This window comes from Eretmochelys imbricata, chromosome 8 (assembly GCF_965152235.1).
Source record: "Eretmochelys imbricata isolate rEreImb1 chromosome 8, rEreImb1.hap1, whole genome shotgun sequence".
Lineage (NCBI taxonomy): Eukaryota > Metazoa > Chordata > Testudines > Cheloniidae > Eretmochelys > Eretmochelys imbricata.
This window is the reverse complement of record NC_135579.1, coordinates 72,271,606-72,296,013: the sequence shown is the minus strand read 5'-3', so window position 1 is coordinate 72,296,013 and position 24,408 is coordinate 72,271,606. Positions and strand designations below refer to the sequence as shown.

At 38.1% G+C, this 24,408-nt stretch overlaps 1 protein-coding gene across 1 annotated transcript in view; it reads right to left on the bottom strand.

Moving 5' to 3' along the window:
* Positions 1–24,408, bottom strand: part of DPYD (dihydropyrimidine dehydrogenase) — a 502,649-nt gene that overhangs the window by 244,558 nt on the left and 233,683 nt on the right. The window contains exons 9-11 of the mRNA XM_077825357.1: positions 12,301–12,408; positions 8,870–9,039; positions 6,300–6,510 (exon numbers count right to left, since the gene is read on the bottom strand). Of these exons, the coding sequence (XP_077681483.1) occupies positions 6,300–6,510; positions 8,870–9,039; positions 12,301–12,408 (489 nt within the window). The remainder of the gene's footprint in view (positions 1–6,299; positions 6,511–8,869; positions 9,040–12,300; positions 12,409–24,408) is intronic.

The following is a 24,408-nucleotide window of genomic DNA, read 5'->3' as shown; positions in this document are numbered from 1 at the left end:
CCCCAAAACAAAATCAGGTGCAGATCCTAGATCCTGCCAATAAAGTTTATGGAATTTATGTTTGTTTAGGAAAAAATGAAACACAAAATTGGATACTTTTGCATATTTAAAACAAGAAAAAAACAAAAAAGAGGGAAATATCATCTTCCATATGCGGCCTATATTCTATATAAATGAAGAACATAATATGTGCAATCTTAGAGACCGATGTCAAACTTAAGGTTTATAATACTGTCCCAGAGTAAGAACATATGTGATACCAACTACTAGTGAAAGCTGGCATATAATAAGTAAAAGCTCAGAATAGTTATTCATAAGGGAGAAAAACCTGTTCTTGGTCAGTTATCAGGGAAAGAAAAAACAATTATAGAACATGTTGTGCTTTATAGGCATTGTCTATGGCAACCTTTAGTAATGCTATGCTGGCCTGGGGTGACCAGACAGCAAATGTGAAAAATCAGGATGGGGGTGGAGAGTAATAGGAGCCTATATAAAAAAAAGGCTATAAAATTGGGACATCTGGTCACCCTATGCTGGACTCAAAATAGTTTAGTAACTGCTATCTGTCCTACCCTCTTTTAAACAATCCCAAAGAAACAGGAGGCAAAATCTGGATGAAAATTCTCCATATTATCATGCTGTCCCCCATCATTGTTTCACTGGAAAGAAAAGCAATGTGCCTGTAGGGCAAATACAAATCCATTTCATACATTTGGAGCAAATTTATACCACTGAAGTCAGTGGAGTGATGCCAGGGGTTATTTTGGCTCCCTGTGCTTAGGTAAACACGCTTTGTCTACTGAAGTTCTGAAACATGATGACTACACGAAAATAAATAGTAAAAGCAAGACAACTGAAAGTTATGATTATCTGCTAATTTGCATCATTGTGCCAAGGTATACAATTCCAGCAAATATGCTACACAAGATTTTGATAGCTAATAGCTAATTATAACAAAGGATTTATATTTTTATTTTTTGCTGTTTTCAAGGCTGATTCCCCACTCTAGCACTTCGAGTGCAGAAGGTGGAGGCCCGCAAGGATTCTAAAAATTAATACTAGCCACTCCAGTCTTGTATTAAACTCCCAAGGTTACAGCTTCTCTCTGACCTTGGATGGGTAGATGCTGCTACCACCCAATTGCAAAAAACCCCTTTTGACCCAGGAAGGCCACTTGGGAATGCCTCACTGTGGGGTACCCTCAAGCCCTTTCACCCCCACCTCTGGGGAAGAGCTGAGAAACAAAACAAAGGAAATCAGCTGTTGCCACCAGCTAATTAAACAACATATGCACAAAACTCCAAACCTGTTCTTAAAAAAGGTAACTTTTATTAAAAACAAAAAGAAAGGAAATACGTCTGAAACTTTTTTTTTTAATCTAGCAAAAAGCCTATTACAAAATTAAGCATCAAAATTGCTTTCTTGTGGTCCATCTTAAAGGTTACAAGCAAAACAAAAGCACCTGGGGTTAGCACAGAGGAGTCCACAAGCCATAAAGAAAAAAAAGAGAGAAACCCTAATCGTGTCTTCCTAGACATTCTCTGATCTACTTACTTATCTGGGCGTTTTCAAATAAGTAGTTTCTAGGTATGATTTGATGGTTTTTCATACCTGGCTTAAAGCTTCTTACAGCATAGTCCCAGCCCTGTCCCTGCTCTCTGGGAGAACAACCACAAACAGACAAAAGTTTTCAATTTTAAAAAGTTCTAGCCTTCCCATCGCTCTTTTGTCCAGGTGCCCACTTAATTCCTTTTACCTATGCATGCAGTCAGACTTTTTAACCCTTTATAGGCAAAGCAAATAGAGAACAGCTACTAAGAGGGATTTTATAGTTAACTGGCTGGCTGGGTGGGTGTCCATAAAAGGAAGCTACCCCCCTCCTTCATTTATCACAGCTGTGTATATACTAGAATACTTACTTTTCTGCATTTATGTTTGGACCTTTGTAGTATTTCTTTTAATTTGTTAAAGAAGATAAAGAACATACATTTCTTACCAAGAAATTGTGGGAATGGCTCCTTTCTACTCCTGCCTGCTAAACAGAATTTTGAATGAAACTAGCATTGTCAATGGCATCTCCTGTATTAGCTCTGGACTACATATGTGGCAAAAGTTCTATTTTCTCTTCATAACTTTTTCATGGAAAAACCATCCTGTCCTCCCCCTACCCCACTAAATAGGGGGAAATCTGAAGCAGCAAACTGGTGCTGTCCCTTCTCTTTCAAGAAAACAATTGTTGTGTAAGGCCTGGGCCTTAAAATCAACTGGTCTTCTATTTAGTAGCATACAGGGAATTATATGCAGCACCATTAAGAGATACATTTTAATACAAGGAATTATGTTCTTATTTATTGGGTAAACTGCAATTTGGAATGGTTCCAGAGGATACTCCTGTAACTCACTCACACATTTTAGGCTCCAAAATGGCAAAACAGGAAAGCAGGGAGAGTCAGTGAAAGTGCAAAGCTCCCCTGAGGCTGTTTATTTTATTCAGGCCAAATCATAAAATTGTTTCCTGGCCCCAATGTGCTGCTCAGTGGAAATGCAGACTGTGCCTGCACAAAAACTTCCTTTCACCAAAACAAACAAGCAAGAAAACATCACAGGCCAGTATTTCTCCGCTTCAAGCATCTAGTATAAACAACAACCTGATTTTTAACTGCTTTTCACCAGTGGTGCTTAGGTTTTTTAACACAGTTCTATATGGCAACTGTCCAGCTCTCTCAGCCAGCTTCCCAAGCATAGAATGGACTGCAGTTCTCCTAAGGTTTTGTGAAAAAATTAAAAATATATTTCTCTGAGCCCAAAGGGCAAATAAAGTAAAAACCAGAATGCTTGAAAATGTAATAGCATTGTATTTTAAGAAAACTTCAAACAGCAAATACCTCCCTATGAGCATGAGGAAACTGAGCTGTAAAATTACTAGTTCATCTGCAAGAGCGAGAAACATCATGATGACAATAATGGACTGATAGAGCCTTTCCATCCTAAGTTCCATTCCTATTCAGGGCAGCAGATAACCATATGCTTAAGTCCCAGTGAGCTAAACTTTAAGCATGTGCTTCAGTCCTGTCTTGAGAGAATGACTTTCTGAATCAGGGCTTAAATCCTGTTTTCATTTATTTTTAAACTTCTGATGTGCCAAGGATTTAAGTTCTCAATGAGCATGAGCATATTTGAATTGCTTCAAGACTGCTGGTTAACGAAGAGGTGTAAAGAACTGAAAATGACGTATCCACAAAAAATAGTAATTTATTTTCATAGTTTATTTATTTTTAACTTTTCCAGTATGTGAGAGAAATTTCTGCACTCAGCTTATATACCAGGAGCAGTATCCACAGACATATCATGTGAAACTGAGGTATGTTGCCCATCCAAAGGAAAAGGACTCATTCTGCAATCTACCTGAATTATGATTTTGTTCCTATCAGACTACAGCATGTTGCTACACAGAACTCAAATGGGTAATTTAACAGGCAAATGGGCATTAGGTTCCCCATCATTTGAAAGGGTTATAGTTAGTGGTAGTGTAATTCACTGGTAAGCATGTGTTATCGGTCCCCCTCTGTGCAAATCCACAAAGGATATGATTTGTTATAGTCATCAGCTATAGAGCTTAGGTTCAAGCTGTAGCAGCTCATGCTTTTAGGTTTGGATGTCCCTTGTTCAAAACCTCAGTGTCAGCCAAAATGACAAACTGTCGCATTAGGCCCCATCAGCCCATCAAGTTAAAGCTGAAGCAAGATTGAGTGTGGGAATACCTATACACAAGTAGAGTAACCTTTTAGCCTGGCACCCAAGAACCAACACAATTTGCCACTGACACAGGCAATGTGTTTTATTTACCCCAAAAGATTTGAGAAAACCTTCCCAAAGACCTTCTAAATAGCAAGAATTGATGAGGGTTTCGAAATGGCTTTTTGAAAATATTCTCTAATTAAAGTCAATTCCATCAAGACAGTGGCTCATGACTCCATTAAAAATTCAAACCCTAGCTTTTCTTTGTACTTCCTTGGTGAGATTGATCACTTGACCATAAGCAACACACATATTAAATTCTTTATATGACAACATATCACCAAGTGGAAGGGTAGTCCCCACTCACAAAAAGTCATCAGAGTCCCACGTGCTTCTTATTTACTCCTTTGACCATTAGATAACTGCACTGCATAAGGTTGCACAGAATGAGTATCACTGTGAGTACTACTGATGCAATTACCTTGTAGATAACAGCACATCTTGAATTAAATTATCAAAAATCATTGGTTACGTACCCAATAATTGAACACCTGTAAATTAAATTTACAGATACCTCAAAGGAATGGCTTTGCTCCCTTTCTTTTATTGTAGTAGAGAATCTAAAATCCCCCTGTGATAATACGTTGGATTAAAAATTGTAAACATTGTTCCTTAGTATCAATATTATTGAATGGGAAGTATTGGATATCTGATTTGTGTTACAGGACAGCTCTACTGACATCTGTCAGCAACATTCTGGAATTCTTAAAATGTTCTTATAGCTCCTCTCCATTACCTAACGTTTTGTCCTTATATGAAGCTGCAAGGAAACAAGATATATTGCTAGACTCAGCTTGGATGGTTTTGGATTTACAACTGGTCTGTGATTAAGAAGGTACAGAAGTCTTTGCCATGTTATGAGGTTTTGAGCTGTATTTTGCACTGTCTAAGAGAACCAAAGTCTCTGTGGCCAGTGTGATGCTACAAGGATTTCCAAAACTTTTTTTGGCCTTATCCTCTGAAGCACTTTAAAGTAGCAAATGGGAAGGAGTACATAGTATGAGTCTGGTCCATTTCTGTATCAGAGCATCCATGCCCAAAATTTCAGGATGACATGTCATGGAGTAATTTCCTGGTATTACTATACATGGAGGAGGTGTACAGGTCCATCTCTGGGACTCCCACCATCTAGATCACGTTTATGAATACCCCCCAGTTTAGGCTCAATTAGTTATGGTCCATTTCTCTTCTACTGAGTCAGCTGGCTTTGGTATTTAATATGCTTTTGATGTATGATGCTTTTAAGGAACTTAGAATCTTTCAATCTGTTCAAAGAGAAGCCAAGCTTCTTCCATCAGTTTTCAGCTCCTGATTTTTCAGCCTCCAGTCCTTAAAGAGTGCATGTGTGAGACAGCTGGGATCCCTGTCCAGTCCTGAGCAATACAGAGGGCATCCATCCATCTATCCATCCCATCACAGCAGCCCCTAGTTCTTTTTAAGGAATGATTACAGTCAGAAAAAGAGAAAATAGCACCATACTACTGCAAATGTCTTTCAGTTATAGACGGGTATGCACTGTAACATTTGCATCTACATCTCATTTGTGAGGGGTGTTTGGATCTTGAGTTTTGGGTCAGACCCACCTGTAGTTATATCTGCTTAGTTTGCTAATGTCAAGATGAAGACTATAGAGCCTATATAGCTGTGGATAGGCAAGCTGTATTAATTTCTTCTTGCATTAAGAACAGAATTGCCCATTTATGTTCTGCTTCCACATTCCTTCTTTTTAAGTGATATATGAAGCATTCAGAACGCAGCTTGATTTTCAGACAACCTCTTGAATTTGCAATTATGGCACCAAGTGTATTTTAAATTTTCTCTTGCAGACTGAATTAATTTAATAAGGAAGTTACTTATACGGAATAAGTACCTAAATCTGTAAGATGTTGGGAGGAAAATAGGGGGAGTTGCAATGGCTAAGAACCATTTAAGATTAAGCCTTAAAATGGAATGCTGTAATGTCATTCACTAAAGGATCACTTTTCCAAAATTAACTTGGAAAGGTTGATGATCTGCAAATATCTCTTGGTTAGATACCACACTGAGTGGTGCCTTAGAATTACCAAAGACTGGATTTTGGATCGATCTCTTTTACTCTGTTATAATTTACGGACTATGTTGCACAATAATATTCTCACACATTCTAACACAGCACTCCATAACTTACACGCAAAGGTGCCTTCAAGTGATTAGTTATTTTGAGTACTCAACTTGAAATACCATAAAAGAGACAGATCACAAGGCAGGTGCTCAACACTTTCTAAAAACTCTTTAAAATGTCGCAAGTTGTGCAAACAAAAACAGAGGCATCCAGCCCAAATTACTTCTCAGTTTTGAACATTTAGACTTAAGAGCCCAATTCCACCTTCCCACAACCCATTTATCCAGTTGTAGTTGAGGACAAAATTTAGGAGAGGAAAGCCAAAGTTCCCAAACTGTAAATAGTAATAGTACTAAAGTAATAACAGGCTGTTATATAGCATATTACAGCTGAACATTACCTTTAGGGTTACCTAAAACTGAACCAAAGGCACTGATCACCACATCTGTCTTCAAACGGACAATCTGATCCTCATCTTCAATCCAGTGTCCAGCTTCAACTTGCTCAGTTCGAACAAATTCCATAGCAACAATTCGTCCACCTTTCACAACAACCTTCTGAGGTGAGAGGAAAGGAAGAAATTCACACTTTTCTTCTTTTGCAAGTTCCATCTGTGGAAAAAGAAAAGTCATACAAAGATTATGATGTCTTCATAGAAAGATTTTGATTTATGAAGTTTGCATATATTCCATATCTAGCAAAATATATTGCCGTGTAGGGCTACGGTCTATTCTTGATACTTACTCCGAAGTCTCCAATGATATTGAGTGGATCAGCATATCCACCAATGGCGAAGAGTATTAATTTTTCATATTTTCTCCTCTGTTACTCTGCATTTAGACTGGTGTGGTCCCTTTGATGTCAATGGAATTACCTTACATAACAAGGTATGCTGGTCTTTTAAGGACAGGTCTAGGTGAGCACAGACTCAGTACTGACTGCAGCCTAGATGGGGGGTAGGCCTGCACTGAATGCAAGGTACAAGTGGTTATAAATTGGGGGTGGGGGTAGGGTTTTATCAAAAACAAACTAAATTTTCCTCTGAAAAAATAATCTGTCCCCCGCTTATAGATATTAGCAACTGGAATTTTTGCTAAGTGTATGACCTTGAACTTTGCACAATTAAACTTCATCCCCTTTCTATTATTCCAGTTTTCAAGGTCATCCAAATCTGCTTGTATGCTGTTCCAGTGCTTTGTGTCATCAGCGAATTGTATTAGCACACTCCCACTTTTTGTACCAAGGTCATAAACAAAAATATTAAATAAGATTCGCCCCAAGACTGATCCCTAAGGAACTCGGCTGGAACCTCCCTCCAGCCTGATAATTCACCTTTCAGGTTTACCAGCAGTAGTCTCCCCTTTAATCAGTTCCTTACCCATCATCTCTGGATTCTCATATTAATCACCAACTTCTCTAATTTAACTAATAATTTCCCATGTGGAACTATATCAAATGCTTTATTGAAATCCAGGTAGTTTAGAACTACTGCATTTGCTATGTCTAGAAAACTGATTAGGCTGGTCTGGCACGATCTACCTTTGTCAAATCTTGTTTTATTTTATACCAATTACCATTTACCTTTGTCTTTAATTACTAGCTCTTTCAAAATTTGTTCTAAAGACCTTGCATACAATTGAGGCCCATTAATGAGCCTGTAGTTTCCTGCATCACTTTCCCCCTCCCCCGCCCTTCTTAAATATAGACACTATACTTGAAATTCTCTAGTCAGGATTTGGCCCTACGTGATTATATGACAAATAATCTCTTTCATATCTGTGATATTCTACAGCATTTCAGCATCTGGCCGTGTTTGAAACCTCAATAATGGCTCTGCTTGATTAGGGGCAATTTTTACTTTATTAATTTCTAATCTGTAGTGTGATTTAGTTAATAGGTATAATTACAGACTTTATGAATGACAACTTTAAAAAATACAAAGATTTGCACATACACTCACAAAGAGATCATGGGAGTCTGAATACTGATGAACTGAAAAACAGATCAGTACATGAATTACATTTTATCTCAATAAGCTTTATTTAATTTATTTATTTAAAGAATCCCCCACCCCAACTTGAGTGTTTGCTTTACGGCAAGGAAAACAGAATTAAATTATGCACATTGAGATATTACATTGCTTATTGTGTACCGTCATCCCCTTTGTGTAACTATTAGGTCTCCAAAGATGTACACTTTCTCTTGAAAAGACAGGACCATTTTCATATAAATTCCATGACTGAGGTACATTACGTGTCTCATTAGTATAAATTATGCAACAATCCAAAGTATGTGCCACATAATTTATAACCAAATAAGACCACCAAAATCTAATAATTGAAGACAAATGAAAAAGGTTTCTTAATAAAAAATGTTTATCAAAATCAAGTTAAGTACAGAAATATATGCTGAATGCCATCGCTCACCAGCCTTTGATAGGCATTCAACACACAAAGAACCTTTTTACATGTCTTTATAAGTTCCTAGCAGTTGTCTGGATCACTGTGATTCATTAAGTATGTCCCAGAAGTGCAACTTTTTTGGGAAATCAGATTCCTGAAAAGTCACCAGTAACACTAGAATGGCCCACAATGATTCAGGTACACCTCATCATTTGATATCTCAGGTGCATATGTGTGTTTAAGCATTTCTAAATATTTTATAGTTTATAAACAAAGGACCAAAATTTGCCCTCAGATACGCAAGAGCAACTTTCATTGACTTCATGGAGAATTGCACAAGCATAACTGAGGGCATAATTTGACACAGACACAACATAAAATGAGCCTCAAAATTAGAATAAACATTTACAAATTTCAATTTCATTTTGATGAATTAAACCTTATGTTACAGTGTTTTAAGTACTTCGCACAAGTTGGGCCCTGTATAAATAACAATGATAATCATCGTTCCAGCTCATAAAATCAGTCTTGTTACTACTACAAAAACATTCTGATTGTTCAGTTTTACCTCCTCGGGGACAGCCCTGATATTAGTGAATCCCTTTCTGAAGACCACAAATACACGGCGAGCTCCACAGCGTAAAGCAGATGTCGCACAATCAAAAGCAGTGTCTCCTGCTCCAAGTACAATTACAGTTCCCTGTATCAATGGCAATGGAGACTGACAGGCACACATTCCTGAATGATGAAAAGAAAACCCCATTTTCAAGAAGAGAACAATTTCTGCATGACAACTCAAAAGATACTTGTACTCAAAGCAGTGTAAAATTGCATCTTGCAGTTTCCGAGCATGGAGTGTCACTATCAAATTATTCTGCTTCATTGAAAGACAGTTTTATTCCCACTTTTAAGATATGCTCATATATGTAATTTCATAGTCAGTACCCTTAGCAGCAATGCCTGCCCATCATGGAGGGTTATAAACTACAATACATTTTTAAGAATGTAGGATCTGTCATACTGGATTCAATCAATTTGAGGTCATCACTCAAAAATTAAACTTTTGACTAATTTCATCAGATTCATTATTCTCCTAAGTAAAAACCATCTTTATAGTTTATAAAAAGTGGCACTCTGTATTTTTCTAACAACTTTTGATTTGTTTATTGCTCCATCTGATAATTTAATAATATTGGTCTCTTAGCCATCAGAATTAAGTAACTTTTATAAAAGACTCTGAATATATCCTGATTATGGCATGGTTCTCATAAGCCATTCCCTATGGCAGCTGAACACAATGAGGTAAGATTATTATTCTTACAATAATTTCTAGGGGATCTTGTTCTGAACTAAGTGCTTAATCTATATTGGTTTTCTACAGACTTTATTTGCAAAAAGAAACAGAGAGAATTAGGACTTTCTAAGAATTCATTATCCAAGGTGCTCTATTTGATAATTCACTTATAAGAGATTCTTAAGTAAAACTAAAATGCATGTGCTCCATATATTGGATTGCACTTTAGCATCAGTTTAAATGTAACTAACTGCTGATTAGACAAATTACAGTGATTTTTAAAATTATAGCATAAATAATATAAAGCTATAATCTCAATGAGTTGGTGATAGTTTCATTCAGAAGAGTTTGTGTTGACCATATAATCAGTGCTCTGTAAGTCTGAACTTCGTGCTATACCAGTTGTGAATTTTCACAGCAAGGGTGCAGAAGCACAAATATCCATTTCTTTCAAGAAAATAATTCTTTCAATTTAAATTCACAAAAGAAAAACAAAGATATCCTGATCCACAAAACCCTCTCCACTTGGAAACGGTACCACATACTGCAAGACTCGGTCATTTTTCCATGTGGCTTTGGCTTGGGGCTTTGATTACTTTACTATATCTATTTCTGTCTAGAATAATTTATCTCCAAAGTGAATTCAGTCTGATGAAAGGTGGTAGATTGACAGCAATGGAAAATGAACTCCTTTATTTTATCAAAGAACAAGCACAATATGGGAGAAGACAGTGCAATGCATGCCTATGACACCATTCCAACATGCCTAGAAATACCACTTCAAATGAACAAAAGTTTAGTCACAATGTCATTCAGATCTTGGTTTCTCTCTCAGATAAGGCCCCAATCCTGCAAATGACTCCACATGAGTGCAGGGATCTGCCCACATGTAATGACTTGTAGGATTGGGGCCTAAATGTTAATGGGGATACTCACATGTATAAATCTTTGCAGGATTGGGAGTTTAAATAGGGGGCATGTGTAGATATTTATATTTCACAAACATTTATTTTAATGTGGAGGCTTATTTCATGGAACCAATTTGAGAGAATATAAATTCATAAGCAATGGACCTGAAAATTGAAAGAGAGTTTAGGGGAAGTGCTGCAAATGGGGAGAAAATATATATATTGTGGGGGAGTCTAATCATTGGAGAATTGTCATCTTGGAAATAAGAAAAAAAATTGTGTTAGGTGACCAAATATTATTTTCAAATTCTAAATAGCATGAAGTTTTAGTTTTAAATAGCATGAAGCGCTTAGAGCCTTGGACAGGCACCAGAAAAAGCAATGTACTGTATGTAAAACAGATATATTTATTAATGTAGGATACCAAATACCTGGAGAGTATTGATGACAGTATTTTACAGTGATCTGAGACACTGGTCTGTTTCCTCAAAATTTATACTTAATCTTTTTAGAATAAATGAAATAAAATTCATTTTATCTTCTAGTAAATACAATCTCAATGAAAGATGGCATTTTTAATGAACATGGATCCCAATCTTGCAAACACGTATGTATGTGAGTAACTTTAAGGATACAAATTCTATATTGTATTTTAGAATATAAATCTGTGTATTTTATAACTGTTTCAAGGTAGTGGTTTTTATTTTTATATGGTTTTATTTTTATTAAATCATTAAATGTTTTATAGCTTTATAGTTCTCCATCACACTTATTTTTAGCCAAGTCCCTCTCAACGATTTCCTCCTCCCCCCATTTTTGTTTCTAAATTTATTTTCTAAATTTATTTATTTATATTATAAATTTAAGAAAATGGACAAAATTAACCTATTTAACATAGCAGATGAGGGATGGAATAGAGAAGGGATAAATCTTTCTTTCTGCAACACTTCCACTCTGTACTAAAAAGGGTTAACATAAAATTTCACTTTTATAAGCAGAAAATAAAGTCCCTGCAACAGATGATTTGTGCAAGATGTTGTTTGTGGGGAACTGTGTTAAGTAAGCAGGCAACCACATTCAAGACCATGAACGGTCTTCAGGTGCAGTTCAATGTAGAGCACATTGAACTGATCCATTCTGTAGGTGATAATGGCGTAACTATTGTATACAGATTGTACTGTATATAAGAATATAGAAATAATCATTTGACTAACACACGGTCATATATATACTGACACACCCAGTCAAGCAGTGTGTGATTTTATTTTTAAAGAGGACAATTCCTAACGTTTAAAAAGGCATAACACAACCCATAATCTATATAGACTAATGTTTCTCAAGTTTTCAAGCTGGCAACCCCTTATTTAACCTCAAAAGTTTTCATGACCACCTTACATTTACTAGAAAAGTGCATAAAATGTATCAGTGATAATCATGATAAGCCTATGTCATTATCCAAATATAATTTGGTGTTAATATTTATAATTTAGTATATAATTATTTATAGTAATTTATATCTCTCTCTTATTCATGCTCTAACTTTATTTCATTTTCTTTGTTGCAGAATTGAATATCAAATGTTCAATGACTTGCAGCCTCCCTGATTGTCTTTTATCATCCCTAAGAGGGTTGCGACACAACAATCTAGACCATACATCCTTCTGCATTTACACATGCCCCTTTATTGGATTTACCACTGTACAAGTGTCTGTGTACTGTGGAACTCCACTAACTACTAACGTAATTGCTAACAATCTATTGAACCTGTTTAAAATGATATATTATATATACACACACCTGGTTTACTTGCCATTGCTACCAGTGGTAGAAAGTCTTTAGATGTGTAGAAACCTTGGTCCATTCTCAGTCCTTGGAATATACCATCTTTGTTTGGCTCTGGTAAACCTAATACAATTTTAAGCAGATCATTTAGAAAACTTCAAAGATTAAAAAACAAGAGTTAAGCAGGACAAACAGTCTTAAAAACCTCCCAAATACCAACAGTTTTACCAAACTAGGGGCCTTACCAAACCACCTTGCATCTGAAAATAACACCACAATGCTAACCAGTCAGTTTAATCAATTAGGAACGGGCATAAGTACCAAAATTGAATATCTGCCCTGAACACATTTGTACATCATCATCAATGGCTGTTCTTGATTTATTTTCTGGAACCCGCAAGTTCTTATTGGTCTTTATTTATTTATTTATGTCATTAATAACATATAGTTGTACAACAGCAGCATGCGATAAGGTAGAGAGACTTCACAATTAAACCAAAAGATTGCAAAAGATGTCTTTCTATTTCTGTGCAGCTGGGTAGCAGAGAAAATGGATTAGATGGCATGGGAGTTAGGAAGTTATTTTTCATCCAAATTGAATGAAATAACACGACATTTTCAACAAAAGTCTTGACTTTTATATCTAAAGAGGAAACACTTAGATTAACAAAATACTCTCTAATACATTAACTTTTAAAATCATTAGATAATTGATGTATGTAATTATAAAATAATTAGTAATTATATAGTATAAAAAATTTGAGCAAAACATTTTTTCATCAGAAAGTACTGACTCATAAAAACTGAAACTGTTCAAGGGAAAAAGAGTTGATTTTGCTCAATCTCCCAATTTGAAAAAAGAATTGGGGGTGGCTGGGAGAGTTGCCTCTTCACTGTTCATGCCTTTTTCCAAATCATTTATGAATATGCTGAATGGCACTGGTCCCAGTAAACAGATTCTTGGGGGACCCTGCTATTTACTTCTCTCCACTAAGAAAAACGATCATTTAGACCTATCCTTTGTTTCCTATCTTTTAATCAGTTACTGATCCATGAGAGGACCTCCCAGGACTGCTTATTATCCCATGATTGCTTACTTTGCTTAAGAGCCTGTGGTGAAGGACCTTGTCAAATGTTTACTGAAAGTCCAAGTTACAACAGTACCCAGGACTAGTGAACAGCTGTGCCCCTCAATTCTCCAATATGGGGTGCTTTTACACTGCTTTGCTGTGAGAGCAACCACTCCTGGCCTGGCTCACGGACAGCCTCTAATGTGTAAACTACTTCTATCTGATTTATATCAGTGCTTCTAGCCACCCACTCCTGCATTATATTGCAGAGTGACACCAGCAAATTCCCAGTCCCAGACTTGTCCCCAGAAATGTGCATCATGTACTCTCCAATACCCTCCTTGACCATACAAGCTCATAGAAAGTCCATTGTTTCATTAATAGAAAATGATATGCACAAACCTTGTTATTTCAAATGAAATTTCCCAAACACTTCAATCCAAGCACACACTGGTTTAGATAAAACAAAAGTTTATTAGCTACAGAAAGATAGCTTTTAAGTGATTACAATTAATGAGGCACAAACGTCAGAATTGGTTACAAAGAAATAAAAGGTAAAATGCAAACTAATGCTAAGTGAGCTTAAAGCAAAAAGTTTCTCTCACCATATGCTTACAGCAGTCTGACTGGATTACTTCAGCCAAGAACCACTCCCCCAGTTCAATTATGCTTCCTTTGTCTTTCAAATATTGATGCCATGAGTAGAGATGAGCGGGGAGAGGTAATTTGGAGCCTCTGTTCCTCATTTTTTATTACTTTTCCTCCTCTTTGAGGATCCTCTCCACCTGGGGTTCAGGTGACAACCAGTCTGTTCCTTTGCCAAGATGTAAATTACTCACTCACACCCTTTTTTCTGCCAAAGAATGGCCACTTAAACAAGTGATTGTCCACTTGATTTTGTTGACACTTGGCTGAGGCATCAGTTTGCCTTTCATCTCTGAGGAACTGATTTGTGCTGCTTCCCCAGATTTGGAATATGCCTTAATAATATCATACAATAGAATCTTATAACTTTACAAACAAGGTGGCCACACATATTTTACCAGGACAATAAGGATCAGCAAACTATGAATTTTCAAACAATACCTCACAAGGCATACTTTGTACATAATTTATCATAGTCTTGTAACAGTGGTAAACATTAGGGGTACAATCTGTCACACAAGTATATTATATCCACTAGATCACCCTTGTCCACATGTTTCTTGACACCCTCAGAGAACTCTAACAGATTGGTGAGGCATGATTTTCCTTTACAAAAGCAGTGTTGAATCTTCCTAAAGATATTGCGATCATTTGTGTTTATATTCATTCTATTATTTACTGTAGTTTCAACCAATTTGCCTGGTACTAGAGTTAGAGCTTAATGGACCTCTGGATCCTTTTTTAAAAATCGGCGTGAAAATACCTATCTCCAGTCATCTGGTACAGAGGATGATTTCAGTGATAGGTAACATACCATAGTTGGTAGTTCTGCAATTTCGTATCTGTTCCTTCAGAACTCTGAGATGAATACGATTTGGTCCTAGTGACTTATTACTGTTTAATCTATCAATTTGTTCCAAAACCTACTTTACTCACACCTCAATCTCGGACAGTTCATCAGATGTCACCTAAAAAGAATGGCTGAAGTGTGGAAACCTCCCTCACATCCTCTGCAGTGAAGACCAATGCAAAGAATTCATTTAGTTTCTCTGCAACAGCCTTATCTTCCTATAGTACTCCTTTAGTACCTCAGTCATCCAGTAGGCCTCACTGATTGTTTTGCAGGCTTCTTGCTTCCAATGTACTTACAAAAACTTTTGCAGTTAGTTTGTGTCTCTTTTGCTAGTTGGTCTTCAAACTATTTTTTTGGCATGATTCATGATTTTTGAACACATGTGGCTCGAAATACCACGTCTATAGCTAGATGTTGAGAAAAATCAGGTAAGGAAATACTTGTGCAAATTCAGTGTATAACAGATTAGAACCCCTGAATATCATACTTCCTCTGGAAGTAAGAACATTTGCTAATGAACAATGAATAAGGGATAGGCTCAGGTGCTGCCAGTTAATTGGTGTGTATTTATTAAGAGTATGTAAAATATGTATATGAAATGGTCCAAAAATTATACAGATTGTGATTGCTCTTTCTCCCCTGCTACTCATATGTTGTTTTATCATTCTAAAATGGGTACCACAATAAGCAGCCCTACAGCACTGCACTTTCCTTTCTCTAACTCTCAGTGCTTAAGCCTCTTCCCAAAAGGCTGAGGAGAGAGTTGAGAGAGAGATCTGAGCAACTGCTACTACTGGGTTTTACACTACCAGAGGTGACATTCCATCCTCGATCCGTGTGCAAAACTCATTGACATTAACATGTGTTCCAGTGTGAATTAAAGGTAATATGTGGCCCTAATCTCTCCCCCACAACTTTCAAAAATGAAAACAATACTCCCCCAAACCAAAAGAACTCTCATCCCTTTTTACCAGTGCAGTCTCGCTTTCTAACTGAGCTTGATTCTACTCCTATTAAAGTCAGTGACATAACTCCCACTAATCTTAAGAGAATCAGAATCAGGCCAAGAGTCTAATGCTAATGGGCCAGATTCATTGCTGGTCCAATACCACTGAAACCAATGGAACTGGATCCAGGATGAATTTGGTCCAAGAGCTTTTATCCTGACTACTGTGATAACAAAATAGAATACTAGGGATCTACTGCTTAGCATCCATTTTATTGTTATTTGCATGAGACACATTTTCTTTTCACAGACACATCTAAGAAAACCACATTTATAATATTTACATTTGAAGGAAATGCTTAGGGATTTCCCCTCACATGCTCATATATGCCTGGCACAGTTACAATGCTTTCCTATGCTTTCACACTGGCTGTACTGGATTCTAATATATAATCTTTCTCACTGGTGTTTGCCATGGTAAAGATTGCAGATACAGTACTTCAATTAAACAAGGAGGAGACCAAGTACTTCACACAGCCAGTAGCCACCCATGAGAGAGACATAATATGGAGAGAGAGAGAGAGAGAGAGAGAGAGAAATACAAGAACTAATACCCATCCTGCAGAGATACCCTTCCGTAATAAACTGTCACCTAACAGAAATACACTTTAGAGAGAGATCAAATATTGATAAATAGCCAGTAGCCACTCAGGAGAGACAATCTGGAGAAACACAGTTACATGGAAGAAATATAGTTTAGAGCAAAAGAGTCACATAGGAAAGTCAATTTGGAAAAAAAACAGTCACCAATGATAGATACAATTCAGGGTAAAGTAACTATCCAGGAAAGAGAGGATTTGGAGACACTATCCACCCAGGAGAAATACCCTTTGAAGATGCATTAAAAAGATCCTTTAGAGCAGTGATACTCAGACCTCCGTGGTTCAGGAGCCAAATTAGCGATTAACATTACCCAAAAGAGCCACAGAAGTGTGACTTCATTGACTATATATTATTCACACAGAAAATGACTTGTGAAGTATTATTTTATCAACTACAATTGGTTAATAACATAATAAAAGCATCCTGATTGGTTAATAACTTAGACTAATACTTAAATCACAGTGTTTTAATATCATTTTCTGCAGGAGACACATTACAGAGACACTTGTGGTTCACAAGCCTCAGTCTGACTATCACGGCTTTAGAGAGAGACTGTGTTCCCATACTGATGCACAATAGCCAGTAGCCACCCAAGAAATAGATACTTTAGAACTACATAAACGACAGAGGCTCTAGTAAGTATATTCTCACCTCTCAAAATCCACCGAGTAAGCCATTAAAGAGACTCTTTTGTTCAGTATTCAGTATTCCCTGATCAGAAACAATCATTCATCTCCAAATCTCCTGCCTGTAACACATACCAAAGCCTAACAATAACTTAGCCATTTCCCATCGCTGCACTGAGGAACACTCCTTCTCGGGGAGTTTCTGGAAGGAACTGCTGTGTACTCTCAGGGTTGCCAGTCGTAAAATTGGGTGGAGATGGGAGATTAGGGGGAATAAAAGCGCTGTTCAGTGTCAGATATCCTGAATATTATTTTACTTTCATTTCCTTTGTATTGTCACGTAAATTGTTAACAAAGACATTTCAGTTAAATTCTCCTCTGTTTTTCATTGTGGAGCTTTAGACAGTAACAGTTTACTTAATTGTCAAGTACCCTTTTTGAATGAAAAATTAGCAAATTCATGGGGGCGGGAGGCTTGTGGGAGGAATGAAGTGGTTTGCATTTCCATGGCACCAGATTTTTAATAAATCACAATCATGTGTTGTGAATTCTGCTACCAAATCCCATACCCTTGGAAAATATCACTGTTCACTTATGTGTGCATCTTGTTTTCTAAGTATGATCAACACAACTTTTATTTACATACAGTGGAACTTCAGAGTTACAAACACCAGAGTTACAAACTGAGTGTCAACCACACCTCATTTAGAACCGGAAGTATACAATCAGACAGCAGCAGAAACAAAACAAAACAAAAAACAAAAGCAGCAAATACATTAGGAAACTGTGTTAAATGTACACTACTGAAAAAAACAGAGGGAAAGTTTAAAAATAGATTTGACAAGGTACGGAAACTGTTTCTGTGCTTGTTTCATGTAAATTAAGATAGGTAAAAGCAGCACTTTCTTCTGCATAGTAAAGTTTCAAAGCTGTATTAAGTAAATGTTCAGTTGTAAACGTTTTGAAAGAATAACCATAATGTTGTGTTCAGAGTTATGAACAACCTCCATTCCCAAGGTGTTCACAATGCTGAGGTTCTCCTGTACATATACTGAATTATGGATTTTACAACTTGAAAAAAAACCAGGAACAAATGAACCAAAAAACCCACAAACTAACCACCAGTGAGTGAAAAGAAATTCCCAGAGAAGTGGACAATGTCTGTGGAAATGTCTCCTCATTCTTGCTTGACCAGGGGGAACGACTGTGGAGCATTGTGCGGGGGAGAAATGGGGATGTCTTCTTTGTGAGGTTGTGGAGCTGAGCACAGTCTGGGCTAGAGGGACAGGGTGGAGCTCATTGGACTCAGCTATGGACCAGCACCGCCATAATTATAGACAGGGTTGATAATACTGCTATTAGTGGGGTTTCTCTATACCTGCCATTATAAATCCATTTTCAGTTGCTTATAACTCTGCCAAACATTGTCCATTTGGGCTGAAATTTTCCATGGCGGGTGTTTGCCTCAGAATGAATTACTTTTGGAAAATGTCAGTCAAAATGTAGCCATTTCTGAGACTGAGGCTAGGAAAAAACACATTGTTTTGCCCATGTTAAAAAATTCTGACCACCTTTTCGCTGAAATGTGTTAGCATCCCATTTTCTGGAGCAGGGCTTCAAATCTAACAGGGTGCGGCCTTTGTGTCAGGAAAATCAACCCAGATTTGGCCACATTATAAACCTCTGGAAAATGGCAGCTTGTATATAATCAGTAGAGACATTTTGATTTTAGCAGTTAAATATTTCCAAAGATTCCATCCTCACTGTCACTGTTCTTCCCTTCTTAAAATGATTTATTAGGCTAGATAAATAAATGACATACTTGGCCTCCCACAGGGAGCATCCATATACCTATTTTTTTCTGCTGAAAAGAGCCTTTTTGAATTAACCAAAGACACCTTTGTTTCCACTGTGTCCCTAACTTTTTATGCACTCAGCTCTCTCATTGGCCTCTCATACTTCCATAGCAAATATTTCAGATATGCACCTCTGCTTGATAAAGTTCTCAGTTTGCCAGGAAATTAACAGACACTGGTACCGTATGATCACCAAACAGCACAGGTGCATGACAGAGAAGAATATATATATTTAAAATTCGGTTCCTGTAAGAATCCTTTATTATTCTTGAATGCTACTCCTCTTCAACATGTCTGGGTTGTGATCGGGGGAAAGGAGATCAAAAATCTACGCACAAAAATCTGCTTTATTCTATGTCACTGTGCAAACTGTATTACACATTTGAAGTACATTAAAGTACTTCTGGAAAAGATAATATTAATACAGTAGCTTTTCATAAATGTCAAAAACTTAGTTTTCCCTAGACATAAGATCCATATGTGTATTCAGTTTTACATGCTCCACTTATTTGTTTACATCCGTTTATGATGAACAGGATTAAGTACTGACAATTTTGCTGTCAATCCATCAATGTTAAACAATGATTTAGGTGTACTAAAATGCAACATTATGCTTCTGCTTATTCCAGCTGTAGAACACTTCTAATTATACTAATGCTGTATTAAAATTCATTCTAACACAACTACTGGAATAATGTTAAACAGAAAGTTGTTGGTATCTAAAGAGAGGTTTCAGAGTAGCAGCCGTGTTAGTCTGTATTCGCAAAAAGAAAAGGAGTACTTGTGGCACCTTAGAGACTAACCAATTTATTTGAGCATAAGCTTTCGTGAGCTACAGCTCACTTCATCGGATGCATTGAGCTGTAGCTCACGAAAGCTTATGCTCAAATAAATTGGTTAGTCTCTAAGGTGCCACAGGTACTCCTTTTCTTTTTGGTATCTAAAGAGTTACTCACTGTATATTTTTAAAGGCTTAATCCTGAGAGATGCAATTCCCAATAAAGTTGTGGGTGCTCTGCAGGTGCTCCACATCTCTCAAGGTCAGGCTATTAGTGATTAGCGCATTAGTAAATACTTTTGAGGCTTATATTTTTAAAGGATCTTTCTCTTTTCTCCTGGAGAAGCCTTTGTTATGGTGGCAGCTTTGTTACTTCCTGTTGTGCAGTTCAATAGAGTATGTTTTTAGGTGGCTGATTTTTTTTGTTTGTTATGTATGTTGATGGAGATAAGTGTTTTAATTACTTTTTTAATGTCTATGCTTTTGTATTTTTCTCCTCTCCCCCTTTTATTTCCTGCTGTTGAGATTACTGCCTCATCTCCACAGCAGGTGGCTCTTTCAAATTTGTTTTCTTTGTAAGCCTGGTAGATTTATTTTGTAATATAACTGCTTCTTTTTACTGTTTTTTATTAATGATTTCTTTACCCTGGGATAGGGTATACTTGCACAGTTCTAAAGAGTAATTCCCTAATCATAGCTGAGGGCTTTGTTAATAAAAAAAAAAGTAGAAAGGGGGGGGGGGGAGATGGGGAGGAAAATCACTACAAGGCACCTGGGTTACAAAGGAACGACTTAGATAGGGTTGTGGTAGTGAGTTTTATCCCCCCTTCCCTCCCTTGCTTCATTCCAGGGGGGAAAGCAGTGCATGAGGAGCCTGAGAAAAGTCCCTCATGCTAGGTAGAGCTGAGCACCTCAGTGTGTAGGGGGATTGGGACCCTACCTCATAACCTGCCTCCCTGGCTCTCCACATTGATGCACAAGCACTGAACCATAGCACGTGTGCATTGGCCGCACTGAAGCCTGTGGTGTGGCTGCTGCTGCTGCCTGAGCCCAACAAACCCAGGGGAGATGTGCAGATGGATGGAGGCCCGGGGGAGGAGGTGGATGCATATTTGGAAAGCAATGGGGCTTCTGAGGAGTGTGTACATGGGCAGAGGAAGGTGCCCTGGGATGGGAGTCTGCACCCCCATGTGTGTACAGATGTGTGTACAGAAGAATGGTGCTGTGGGTGCACAGGGACAGTGCCCCCAGGCTGTGGAGTATATAGAGAGAATTTGTTTTTTTGATTCCTAATTAGTTTTGCCCATCGCACTGCTATCATCAACCATGGACATCACTTCCAAACAGACGATGATGCACTCTGTCAACTTATTGTTCTCCCTTTACCTGCCTGTCTTGACATCTCCTCATCAACTACTGGGAGTGGACCACATCCGCCCTGATTGAATTGGCCCTGTCAACACCAGTTCTCCAGTTCTAGGGTAACTCCCTTCTCTTCATGTGTCAGTATATTTATGCCTGTATCTGTAATTTTCACTCCATGCATCTGAAGAAGTGGGTTTTTTCCCCACAAAAGCTTATGCCCAAATAAATCTGTTAGTCTTTAAGGTGCCACTGGACTCCTTGTTGCTTTTGTGGATACAGACTAACAAGGTTACCTCTTTGATACTTAAACCCATATGAATTGTTATTATACCATAGGAAATAATCACAACAAATGCTCCTGAAATAGACTAATTTTTACACTTTATCCTTCAAAAATTGAAGAGCATCCAGGGTCTAAAATGGGTCCTTCTGAAAGTTGCTCCCAACTCCCAACCCCCCATTGAAATCTGAAACAGCACCACCGTTGGGTTAGCATTTTCTTACGCTCAAGTCAGAATGTATGTGAAGTAGAGTATGTGAAGGAAGATGTCATATGTTTATTAATGAGAATTAGTGTAGACTTAGTGTCAAAGCAAACCCTAAGTAGTAAGTTGAACAGTATATGGGTTGAGGGCTCTCTCATTCAAAGTCTGCATAAGTACTGTAATCTAATTTTTAAATTGTGCAATTCATAGGCCTCCTGCAGAAACTATTATTCACCTTGAACCAGAAACTTGCATCTTGACTCCTTTGAATTTCACACCAAGAGCAGGACAGAAGTGGCAACAGATCTGAATCCCCAAACCATGGACTGGATCAAAATCCCAAAGGAGCTTCTTGTTCAGTTTCAGTTCAGATGTGGTCAAAAGTTCACAGGAGCAGATTCATTAGAAACTAGAGGTGGGTGGAGCAGGCAACGTTTAGATGTAAACTATGTTTATGTTACAGTTTGGAGTTAAAGCAAATCAGGGCACAAGTTTAGGTTTGGATTAAACAACACTGAATTCTCATGAGCTATCATGGAAATGTGGCACACAATGTTGGAAATCTTCTAAGAAAACCTTGCTCTCACAAGACTTCCTCAGTTGTGGGCTGAAATGTCAAAAGGACAACTCATAACATTTCAGCATCATGAAATCTAAAACTCCCTCCCTCCCCCCCAGTCCTAATTTGGCTTCAAATATATCCTTACATAAATCTAACATCTCTAGTTTTGGAATATTCTTTTTCTTTTTTTGGCGGCGGGGTGTGTGTGTGTGTGTTAATTCCACTGCTGTCAACATATTGGACTTAGTCCTGCAGCCTGACTAACAACAGTGTGTGAATTAAGGAAACTTTACGGAACATTTAAAAATAACATTGGAGGGCAACAGGATCTGCCAAGATTTTCAAAAGTGACTAGGTGATTTTGAATACTTTTATTTTTGGGTGCTGGCACTTTAAAAAAAGGCCCTGATTTTCAGGAAGTACTGAGCAGATGCCCTCTAAAAATCGGGTTCTTTTAAAGGTGTCTTAAACTTGACCTTCCAAAAAACTGAAGCACTCAACCACTGGACATTTTGAAAATATTGTTCTTCAATCTTTAAAAGGACCATCTGAAGAAAGGATATCGAGCCTGAGACAGTCACAGACACAGTCTCCCTAAAATAAGTGCTTCTTCTTAAGTGAAATGCTGATGTTTAATATTGCATGTGTCACAGGGTCCACTCACTGCAAGCAGTGCCTCCTGCTGGCTGTCCTGAGGATTAGGTGTGCCAGCATGCGCTCTCCCTCTGGTATGTCTTTTCTCGCTCTGCTGCCCCACTCATTCCTGAGTCTGCAGCTTCCTCTCTGTGGCTTGACCCTCTGGCCAGGTCACTAAAGTCCTCCCCTTCTGGTGAATTCAGTCTTTCCAGACCTACTGTTTGGCTAGTGCCTCCAACCCTCTTGCCACTTCCCCAGTTGTGAGTAGGGGAAGCGAGGCCCACCCTCTACTCTGGAGTCCAGTCCAGTCCAGTCCAGTCCTCCCTCAGCTCAGCAATTCTGAGTTTTCCTCTCTTAGCCTTCACTGTGCCTTTCCTGGACTGGTTTCCTACCACACCTGGTTCCCCCCTCCCTCTGGATATATCAGCTCCAATCCCTCCCCGCAGCGAGTGACTGCTACCTGCTTTCCTGCAGCCTTCCCCAGCAGCCCCCAAAGACTCCTCCCTCTTCTTAGAGATCCTTTCTCAGCAGCAGACAGCTACCTGGCTTTATATAGTCCCTGCCTGTTCCTGCACAGGTGAGCCTGTCCATAAGTAGCTGATTCCAGCCTATATTTCCCCTTCTTGCAGCCTAATTAGCTGATTGGGCCCACCTGAACTAATTCAGCTCTTGCAGGGCTAGTGTGGGGAATATACCCCATCACACATGTATTTGAAGTAAGGATCAAGTCAAGGATGCTAGTAAATTAAACAGTAGCCTCTGAAAAAGGGCTTTCTGGAACAGAAAGGCTTCTATGAAGTAAGCCTTATTCACACTGAACGATGAATGCGGGAATCTGCCTACCTTCCCTCTGGGTTCTGTGCTGCCTAGTATTGCTTATGGCAGGACTAAAAGAGCTGAAACAATTTGCTATGTTTCTTGATTTGCTGAATCTGAGACTTCTACAAGTCGTAATACAGAGTAACTGACGAAACATCTGCTCTAAAAAATAATGTGGAAGATTGCTGCAAAACTTTCTTATGTCATCTTAGCAAAGTTTGTTATACTGGCTACAAATCTGTAAAGGTCACAAGGGAAAATGAATTTAGTGATCTCAGCTTGGGGCCAAGGTCAGCCCTAGTGTAAGCATGTGCATCTCCACTGAAGAAAACAGCGCTAGCTTCACACTGATTATTCTAGGGTTGAATTTGACTTTTAGTCCCTATTGGATAGTTGGTCACTTCACACAAGCTGTCACCACTGATGACCATGTTGGTGTAGCATGTGTGCTCCAGTTAAAGATCTGAGACACCAAAGCTGTCAGGTTCTTTTCTCTCTCCCCACTAAGTACACCAAAAGAAAGACATTGGCGGGAGACTGGGGGGCTGTATTTCTTAGAGACACCTGCCAGATGTTATTTATCTTTGGGTTGTGCTACACCACACTGGAAGAGCCTCTACTGGCCACAGTTCCTCCTATTATTCAGTAAATAGTACGTAGGTGAAGTAGGCACAAAGGCAGTAAAATCAGTCCCCTGGGGACTGTCTTTCAGCAGTCTAGAGAGATACCCCAAGACCATTCACCAAATGCTCTGGAGGGAACCACATCCAGGTCTCTTTGGCAGGAAGGACATTTGATGTGATATGGCAAGTCTGAACA